Consider the following 10,510-nt stretch of genomic DNA (forward strand, 5'->3'; position numbering starts at 1 on the left):
CCAGATCTTAGAGGGAAATCTTTCAGTTTTCCCTATTGATTATGATGTTAGTCATGGGGTTTTCATACGTGGATCTTTACTGTGTTGAGGTAAGCTATTTCTATACCAATTTTGTTGAGAGTTTTAATCATGAATGAATATTGAACTTCAGCAAATGTTTTTGTTGTACCTGTTGTGATAATTATGCAGGTTTATTCTCTTATTCTTTTAATGTGTTGTATCATATTGTTTGGTTGACAAACATTGAAATATCCTTGCATACCAGGGATAAATCCCACTTAGTCATGGTGTATGAATGTTTTGATGTGCTGTTCAAATAAGTTTGCTAATGTTTTATTAAAGATTTTTGCATCTATGTTCATCAGGGATGTTGACCTATAATTGTCTTTTCTTGTAGTATCTAGTTTTGATATCAGGGTGTTGCTGGCCTCATAGAATGAATTTGAAAGTGTCCCTCTTTTCTATTTTTTCTGAGTGTTTAAGAAGGATTAGTACTTATTCTTCTTTTATTGTTTGGTAGAATTCAGCAGCAAAGCCATCTGGGTCTGGGCTTTTCTTTGTTGGGAAATACGAGTATTTGATTTTTGATTCAATCTCCTTATTTGTTCAGGCTTTCCTCCTCCCCCTCCTCTTTCCCTTCTTCCTCCTCCTCCTCATCCTCTTCTTTTTCTAGATTTGTCTTTACTCCTGTTAATTTCTCTATTGTCAGTTTATCTATTTATTTATTTGGTGGCTGGCCAGTACAGGTATCCAAACCCTTTACCTTGGTGTTATCGACATAAGCACTAACCAACCAAGCAAACTGGCCAGGCTTTCTGTTTCTTTTTGATTCAGGTTTGATAGGTTGTATGTTTCTAGGAATTTATTCATTTTTTTCTAAGCTATCCAATTTGTCAGCATATGATTGTTTATAATAGTTCCTGATACTTCTTTTTTTATTTTTAAGGCATTCTAAGTCATTGCCATTGTAAGTCTTCTCTTTCAGTTCTCATTTTATTTATTTATTTATCTGGGTCTCCTATTTTTTTTCCCATCTAGCTGTTTATTAATTTTGTTTATCTTCCAGAAAACTACTCAGTTTTGTTCATTTTATTTTCTGTTCTGATCTTATTTTTTACTTCAGTCTACTAACCTTGGGCTTAGTTTGTTGCTCATTTTCTAGTTCCTTGAGGTGTAAAATTAGGTTACTTATTTGATATCCTTCTTGTTTCTTAATATAGGTGTTTATAGCTATAAACTTCCCTCTTTGTACTGCTTTTGCTGCATCTCATCAGCTCTGGTATGTTGTATTTTAGTTTTAGTTTGTGTCAAGATACTTTTAAAATTTCCATTTGATTTCCTCTATGACCCAATGTTTATTTTTTTTCTGGAGTGTGTTGCTTAATTTCTATGCATTTGTGAATTTTCTGCTTTTCTCACTGTTATTGGTGATTAGTTTTATTCCATTGTGGTCAAAAAAATACTTGAAATGATTTTAATCTTCTTGAATTTTTTAAGACTTGTTTTGTGACTTAACATGTAATCTATCTTGGAGAATGTTCCATGTGTTTTTGAGAATAATGCATATTCTTCTAATGTTGGGTAGAAAGTTCTGTATATTTCTGTTAGGTTCAATTTGTCTATATTTTTAAGTAGCTGTTTCTTTATTAATTTTTATCTCAATGTTTTATCCATTATTGTAAGTGGTGTGTTTAAGCCTCCTACTGCTACTACTGTTTCATGTAACTTGTTACATGTGAGTGTGTTTTGTCTTACTGGACTCAAGCAATTGGTAAGACTGAAGCCCAGGATGAAGTGGGCAGAAGTGTTTGAACTTTTATTCTTGGTAATTGGAATAGTGATAATGTCTGCTACTCTCCATGTGGTGGGAATTCCCCCTTGGGACTGGTCATTAGAGAACCTGTTTTGCTGTAGGCTTTCTTTACTCTGTTTTTATTATTTTTCTTTTTGTTTGTCTAACTGGGTAGTTCAAACAATCTGTGTTTGAGTTTGCTGATTCTTCTCCTGTTTGATTGAGTCTGCCATTGAAGCTTTCTATTGATTTTTCTATTGAATTTTTCAGTTCAATCATTGTATTCAGCTCTCAAATTTCTGTTTAATTATCTTTTATGATTTCTATCTCTGATGAAGTTCTCATATCATACATGTATTATTTTCTTGATTTTTGTTTTATTGTCTGTGTTTTCTTCTGTCTCATTGAACTTTTTAAGATAATCATTTTAAATTCTTTGTCAGCCAAATTGTAGATGTCCATTTCTTTGGATTTTGTAACTTGAAAACTATTGTGATCCTTTGGTGCTGTGATGCTTCTTGATTTTTTCTTGTGTTTGTGTGTGTTTCTTACAGCCTTGGGCTTATGTTTGTGCATTTGACAGGGCAGGCAGTCTTTATAAAATGGTTTTGGTGAGAAAGACCTTTATCTACAGGTAGGTATAAGGGCATTAGCTGGGTAGGTTTTGGCAATTATGGCCCTAGAGAGAGTGCAGTGGTACAGTCTCCACACAGCTCTGTAAGCTGAGGTTAACATTAGTGAAGACTGCAGAGCCCTTCAGTGACCAAGGCTGCATGTGTTCACAGAAGTGGTGAGGGCTGTTGGGGTCCTTGGTGGTGAACGTTGCTAGAGTCCTCCTGTTCTCTTTTTCCCCAGTAGGGGGAAATCATGACCAAGGGGATTCCTCTCATTGCTGGGTCCTACATGGGAGTATTTGCAGTGGCAGTGACACTGGTATCTGATGTATGTGCTCATGCAAAACAGCCATAGAACCACAGTCTGGAGCATAGATGTGTGCAGAATGACCACAGATCTGGGATCTGGGATGCAGGCTTCAGTGGTGGTAATGATTTGTGGGGTATAGGCACACCCACAGTGGTGGGGTATGAGGCCTGAATGCTCACAGGGAGGCTGTGGACCTGGGCTCCAGAGTGAAGATGTATGTTGCTACTGCAACTCTGGGGTTTGAGGTGTGGGCATACCTGCTGCAGTGGTGGCACCAGTTTCTGAGGTGCATGCACTTTCACAGTGGCTACAGAGGGGGTCTAGAGCATGGGTGCATGCAGAGAATGACTCCTGGGTCCAGGCCTGCATTCAGTTGCAGAGGGAAGGAGGATACTGGCTCTGGCTCATGGTGGCACAGTGGTGTCTCTTTCTCCAGGGGTCCACAGCAGCTGTGGTGATTGTTGAGGTCTTCAGCAGCAAACACTGGGGATCATGATGTCACATGCCATGTGGCTGGCACTCATAGCCCTAACCCTTCTTCTTTTCTCCTAGCCATTTCCAGATGTATCAGCTGTGCTGATATCCCCAGCAATCTGGATGTGGTAAAACTGTTATGGGTTCTTTGGGCAGTGCCTTGAAAGGCTCAAAAAGCTGGTTGCTCACCCACCTCTCTTTTTCCCCATAAAGGGAACTCACAGGACAAGGAGTTTCCTCTCAGTGCTAAGCTGTCCTGGCCTGGGGGATAGGATGATGCAGGCAAAATGAAATTGTTCTTCCTACCCTTTCTCTGAGGTTATTCTTCCTTTTCTTCCCTCTACTGTGTTGCTGCAACTTCTTAACTGTCCTCCTGAACCCTCACTGAGCTATTTTTTGATTGTAGATAGCTATCTAATTGTTCTTTCCTCAGAAGGTTGATCTCCTGCTCCACCATTTTGCTGATGTCATGCCTGAGCATGTTTTTTTTAAAAAAAATCAAGAATGTATGTTGAATTTTGTTAGGCTTTTTGGCATCTATAAAAATAACATTTTCTCATCAAGAATATTAATATTTTAAATTATATTCATAGATTTTCTAATATTAAACCACTCTTGCATTCCTGGAGTAAATACCACTTGACTGTGATGCATTTTTTAAACAGTGCTATATTGGTTTCTGACTATTAATATTTTATTTAGAGTTTATGCATTGATATTCACTAATGAAACTAGTCCATAATTATTTGATTTTTGTATCTTTACCAGCTTCACTATGTTATACCTGATTCTTTTTTATGTTTTGGAACATTTTAATAAGCATTAATGTTATCTGGTATTTGAAGGCTTGGCAGAATTCCCTTGTGAAACAATATGGGCCTCATCTTTTTAGATAATAAAGTAGTTATTTTATAACTTTTTATATTTCTCCTATGGTAAATTGATTTCCTTAAAACTTTTACATTTACTGTGTTTAAATTTGGTAGGTATTGGTATTTTTTTTAGAAATTTTTCATCTTCTCTAGATTTTCATATCTGTTATCATAGAGTTGCATATAACCTTCTTAGTTTTTAATTCCTTCTATTAAACATCTATTGTTTGATTATTTTATATATTCATGTTTGGGTTGAACATTCTGGGTCAGTTTTCCATGTACAAGGTGAAACTTTCCAATAAATAGACTCAAGTTTTCTTTTATTTCTGGAAATATTTCTTGGATTATAGTTTTAAGTATTGCTCAAGTTTTTTTTTCTTTCCTTAATGAATTCCAATTGTGTATTAGTTGGGTCTTCTTTATATACCATCCATATCAAACACATTCTCTTTGACAAGATTTAACTGCTTTTTTAACCTTTATAATCCCTCTTATATTTTCAATCATATCTATTTCCTTTAGATATCATGTAATCTAATCTTAAATTCATTTTGGTTATTTATTCTTTACTTCAATTTCTTTTTCTGAGTTTAGTGAACTCTTGCCTATCTTTCTGCATTATGTCTGCATCTTTTTTGAGATATTAAATTTATAGTTTAATATGATTTTCATGTCGATGAATGCTTGTTTAAGGAAATTTAATTAAGATTGGAATGTTGTGTTATAGTATTTCTGTGTTTTCATTTTTCTTATCTGGAGGGTGGGGGTTGGCATGGGAATATGGTTTTATTACCCACAATGTTTTTATTCCAAGTTTTTGTTTTCTTCTTATACCAGCTATGTACAGATGTTACTTCTGTTTTTTTGTTCTTTTTAAAAATATTTTCCTAAGAAGCAGTAAGAAGGGATTCTGTGTAGGGGAATACAATTTGCATGACTTATCAGGTTTTACTCAAAGAACATTCTCTTCACTTGGTTCATTAGACTGCACTGTCTTTTATTGATTCTTCTACTCTCCCTCCTCCTTCTCCTCCACTTCCTTATTATTCTTCTCCTTCATTTTGAAAGGCAGAAATGTCTCTTGACTTTGTGATGATACTCATTTACTAAAAAAAAAAAATATATCCTTAATTTTTACCACCTGTTATGCTCTATTTTATCCACCAAACCTCTGAAATATCTTCCACTTTCTGTCACCTCCCCATCTTTCAGAAGTTGTACCTTGCCCAATATGCCCACCTCTGTTTCTATGCACCTTCAAGCTCCTTTCTTTTGATTTTCCTATTGTGTCTCAGACTTCTGTTTCTCTCTTAGGTTGGGATTCTCTCTTTCAAGGATTTTATCTTCCAGGTCTCCACTAACCTAATCTATTTTCTCCACAGTGTAACTTGACTCTCGTTTTTGCCCTGGGTGCCAAATTTGACTATGGTGTCTTAGGTACTTATTTCCTTAGTTACAAAGAAATTAAAGTTTGTAATATTTTCTGTCAATCAGTTATAAAGTGGCTTATAAGTGGTTTTATTCATTATCCTCAATAATCTGTATGATTTTGGAAGATATGTGAAGAACTTGAATTTGAATGACTCTTACTGTTTTGCGAGAACTCTTTCTCATATGTTTTAAAAATTTATGTCTGGTGAATATGCTTTCTATATAGCCTGATTCTATTTCTGTTCTTACTTTTGATTTTTGGTAACATTTTATTTTATTTAATGGTTGATTATTTCTGATTTTGTAAGAAAAAGGTATTATATATAATTTGCTAATCTGGATGATATATTTCTCCAGAGAGATTTAATTTTGTCTTTGTTAGTAGCTAGGCTAAGAGTAATGGTAGTTTTTGACAACCTTAGTCTAGTGTGATATTGAAAGGCTTGGAAGCTGGCTTCAGTCCATGTGAGAGATTATTTCATGTTCTTTTTAGTACTAGAGCACAATGATTTGGGGGTCCAAACTAAAAGTCTTGGTGTTTACCAGGGTTCTTCTTTCTTTTCTATCCCTGAACTACAATTTTTGTCCTTCCACTTTAAGTACCTTCAAAACGACTTTGTTTAGTTTCTCAGCTTTCAGTCATCACTTTTGGAATCAGAAATTACCTCAAATGGAATGTGGCCCCAAAAGTCATATTTAGCTGCACTTATCTCTCTAGACTTCTCTTTGTCCTGGATCACGTGCCTGCAAATCTCTTCCTCGAAAGTCATCTAATGAATTTAAATATACACTTTTCTATTAGATGTGTTATATATACTGAATTGGAGGGTTGGTCTGACAAACGTAGTCCACTATCGTTAGAAAATCTTAAATGTATTTCATTTCCGTTATTTTCAAGGATTATTGATTAGTATTTCAGATCTATTTAGGTTTGTTGTTTAACACCACACATTATATATTATTATCATTGATTTATACAACCAATGCTAGTACAAGTTACCTGACATATTTTTCATGTTATTCACTTGGCTTTCTTACTTGGTTCTCAGAACTTATTTCTAGAATAATTTTTTTAAGTCTCCCTGAGTAATAACCTCTGTAGTTTCCTTTGCTGAATTTCTGCTGTTGCTAAGCACTTTGTTTCCTTTTGTCTGCACATGTGTCTATTTCACCATCATTCTTGAGTGGTAGTTTTCTTTGGCATTCTACATTTTTGCCAATACGTGTCTATGTGAGGTTTTCTTTTATTTGCTTTGTTTGAAATTGATTGTGACTCCTGAATCTATGGACTCATGTCTTTCATCCATTTGGGGGAAATTCTCAAAAATTGTCTTTTGAGTATTACATTTTCTCTAGTCTCCCCTTATGGAAATTGAATTGAATACATATTAAGCCATTTTCCTCTGTCTTCTGTTTCTCATCTTTTCTCTTTTTTCTTTTTCATATTTTTCTTTTTTTTTTTTTTTTTTTCCACACTATGATTGATTTATTCTGGATTGTTTCTCAGTTCTGGAGTTCTCTCTTTAGCTTTGCCTGATCAAAGTCAGTAGAAGACTGTAGTTGAGAAAAACTGCTGAGGTTTTAATCTTAGTTCTGCTACCCAGTAGTTATGCAATTTAAGCAAATGCCTTAATCTCTTAGCCCCATGTTTTAAAAATCTGTCAAATGATGATAATAATACATACCTACTTCATGGGATGCTATAAGGATTAAATTAGTCAATCAATGGGAAGTGCTCAGAAGAGTGTCTGGCATATAGCAATCCTCATTAAGTATAAACTATCATTATTATGTATTAGTCTGCTATTTAACTTGTCTATTTAATTTTAAATTCCAATGATTATATTTTTTTAAAAAAAATTTTATGACTTAAAAAAAAATCTTTATCACTTTTGACAGTTTCTTTTTTCCCTCATGACTTTGATTCTACTTTTGTTTCTTTAGCCATATTAAACAATTTTGTTTTACTCTATGTCCAAAAATTCTAATTGAATGGAGCCTCACTATAAAACCATAAGCAATGTTCAAAAATTTCACCATAAAAAAGTATGGGTGTGTGTTATTACAGAGTTAATAGGATGATTAGATTCAGTTTTTACAATTAGTCCACTGTGTTCTGGGGTTCTGGGACCCAGTCACAAATATCTTTAAATCTGTATTTACATTATTGTAACAGCCTTAAGGGATTTTGCTATACAGAAGCCTTTATGGGTCTGATTTTACTGTTTGTTTTTCTTTCTATAAACTTCTGTTTGTAATGTTGTTTCCTCATGCACTTTTTTCTTTCTTGAGAGACTATTTTCATTCAGATTTTTTTTTTCTTCCCTGGAGGTCCTGGTATAAGGGTGCATTCTCTCACAGAGGATTTACATTTCTTTTGTCAGTACCCAAATGTGGTATCTTGTGATAATTCTAAACTAAATCTTGGTTTGGTTATTTTTTAGACCATAAATCAGATTAAGATAGTTATGAATGTTTAGGAGATATATTTTACTTCTCTGTGGTAGGCTGAAAATTGGCCCCTAATATATCCTATTGAATCTGCAGATCACTTTTGGTAGCATGGACATTTTCACAACATTAATTCTTCTAATTCATGAACATGGAATGTCTTTCCATCTTTTGGTGTCTTTTAAAATTTCTTTCAGTAGTGTTTTGCAATTCTCAGTGTTGAGATATTTCACCTCTTTGGTTAAGTTTTTTCCTGGGTATTTTATTCTTTTTTTATTTTTCTTTGTGCAACATTTTATTTTTTAAAAAATTTGTTTATTTTTAAAATTGAAACATAATTGATTATACATGTTTATGGGCTACAAAGTTGACTATGAGTATTTGTGTATAGTATGTGATTATCAAATCAATATTTTTCACATGTTAATCATTACAAATCTTAATTTTGATTTGTGCCTTACCTAATTACTCCCTAACTTCCCTTCCCTCTCCTGTTCCCACCTCTAGTAATTATAGGTCTGTTCTCTCCTTCTGAAAGTTCAATGTTTTATTGTGGTCTTTTTGTCTTTCTCTTTTTCTTTCTTAGCTCCTACTTATTAGTGAGGACATATGGTGTTTCCCTTTCAGTGCCTGGCTTATTTCAGTTAATATAGTTTTCTCCAAGCTCATCCATGTTGTGGCAAGTAGAAATTTCATTCTTTTTCATGGCTGAGTAGTATTCCATTGAGTATATATACCACATTATCCTTATCCAGTTGTCCATCAATGGACATGTAGGTTGATTTCATATCTTGTCTATTGTAAAAAATGCTGTGATGAATCTGAAAGTGCAGTTATCCCTTCGACATGATGATTTCCATTCTTTTGGGTATGTGTCCAGTAGTGGGATTGCTGGATCATATAGTGCTTCTATCTGTAGTTGTTTGAGAAACCTCCATACTGTTTTCCATAATGGCTGTACTAATTTACAGTCTCACCAACAGTGTAGAAAAGTTCACCTTTCTCCACATCCTCATCAACATTTGTTAATGTCTGTCTTTTTGATAATAGCCAGTCTAGCTTGGGTAAGATGATATCTCAATGTAGTTTTGATTTACGTTTCCCTGATGATTAGTGATGCTGAGCATTTTTTCATGTACCTGCAGGCTATTTGCATGTTTTCCTTTGAAAAATGTCTATTCAGCTTCCTGGCCCATTTTTTAATCTGGGCATTTGACTTTTTAGTGTGAAGTTGTTTGAATTCCTTGTATATTCTGAATATTAGTCCTTTGTCAGATGTATAGTTTGAAAATATTTTCTCCCATTCTGTAGGCTGTCTTTTTTTTTTTTTTATAGTTTAATGTATTTTAATAGCAAACTTACAGGAACAGCACAGAAGACAGACAACATTAAAAACATGTACTTGCATGTAGGACAACTCAGTTAGAAAAGTATAGTGAATGGATGGAACCTACTATATGATAAAAATGCTACAAACGCCATTTAGTTGCCATCAATAAGAAATTTACTTATTTTAAAAAAATCCAAATGTTGGCATTGTCCAGAAAAATTTAACAGGTTTATTTATAATTGTTATAAAGTTGAACTGCTGAAACTTGTTCACCCAAACATTTTGACTTGCATTAATACTTTACGTCCCCGCATTTATATTAAAAATTCACACACAAATGAAAATGGAAAAACTGCCAATACCTGACTTCTGTCCCCTATTTTTCCACTTGCAACCATATACTTAGGTACCTTTTGACCCCATGGAAAAAAAATATCTAACGTTCAGAACTACCAATAACAGGAAGAAGAGAATTTTTTTTTTTTTTTTTGAGAATGAAATGTTTCCCATCATAGTGGATTCTTAAGCACGTTCTCCACGTATGCGGCGTGCTAGCTGGATGTCTTTTGGCATAATTGTTACACGTTTGGCATGGATAGCACACAGGTTGGTGTCTTCAAAAAGGCCAACCAGATAGGCCTCACTTGCCTCCTGCAAAGCACCAATAGCTGCGCTCTGGAAGCGCAGATCTGTTTTGAAGTCCTGAGCAATTTCTCGCACCAGACGCTGGAAGGGGAGTTTGCGAATCAGAAGTTCAGTGGACTTCTGATAACGTCTAATTTCACGGAGTGCCACAGTACCAGGCCTGTAACGATGAGGTTTCTTCACCCCTCCAGTAGAGGGCGCACTCTTGCAAGCGGCTTTTGTAGCCAGTTGTTTCCTGGGTGCTTTACCACCGGTTGATTTGCGGGCAGTCTGCTTTGTACGAGCCATGGTATAGAGACCTCCTTACTCCTTACTGACCCCCCCTTCTCCTCGGGCTGGAGCTCGGTGAGCGAGAGGCGGCGCTGGCGTTGGAGAGAGCGACGGCGGCGCGGCGGCGGCTGCGAACCTGTAGGCTGTCTTTTGATGCTGTTGATTGCTTCCCTTGCTGTGCAGAAACTTTTTAGTTTAATATTATCCCATTTGCTTATTTTTTTCTTTTGTTGCTGTGCTATTGTGATCTTATTCATGAAGTCTTTTCCAGTCCTATATCCTGAAGTGTTTCCCCAATGCTTTCTTCCAGGAGTTTTA

At 35.1% G+C, this 10,510-nt stretch overlaps 1 protein-coding gene across 1 annotated transcript; it reads right to left on the reverse strand.

Moving 5' to 3' along the window:
• Positions 1-9,483: 9,483 nt before the first annotated feature.
• On the reverse strand, positions 9,484-10,255 carry LOC134377794 (histone H3.3A-like). The gene has a single exon (XM_063096463.1). It carries the CDS (start codon positions 10,208-10,210, stop codon positions 9,800-9,802), a length of 411 nt encoding a protein of 136 aa, XP_062952533.1. The 5' UTR covers positions 10,211-10,255; the 3' UTR covers positions 9,484-9,799.
• Positions 10,256-10,510: the final 255 nt, after the last annotated feature.

Source organism: Cynocephalus volans, chromosome 5, assembly GCF_027409185.1.
Source record: "Cynocephalus volans isolate mCynVol1 chromosome 5, mCynVol1.pri, whole genome shotgun sequence".
Lineage (NCBI taxonomy): Eukaryota > Metazoa > Chordata > Mammalia > Dermoptera > Cynocephalidae > Cynocephalus > Cynocephalus volans.

Bases quoted from the DNA above. Each gene is read 5' to 3' on its own strand.
- LOC134377794 (XM_063096463.1), bottom strand. From the start codon at position 10,210: ATGGCTCGTACAAAGCAGACTGCCCGCAAATCAACCGGTGGTAAAGCA.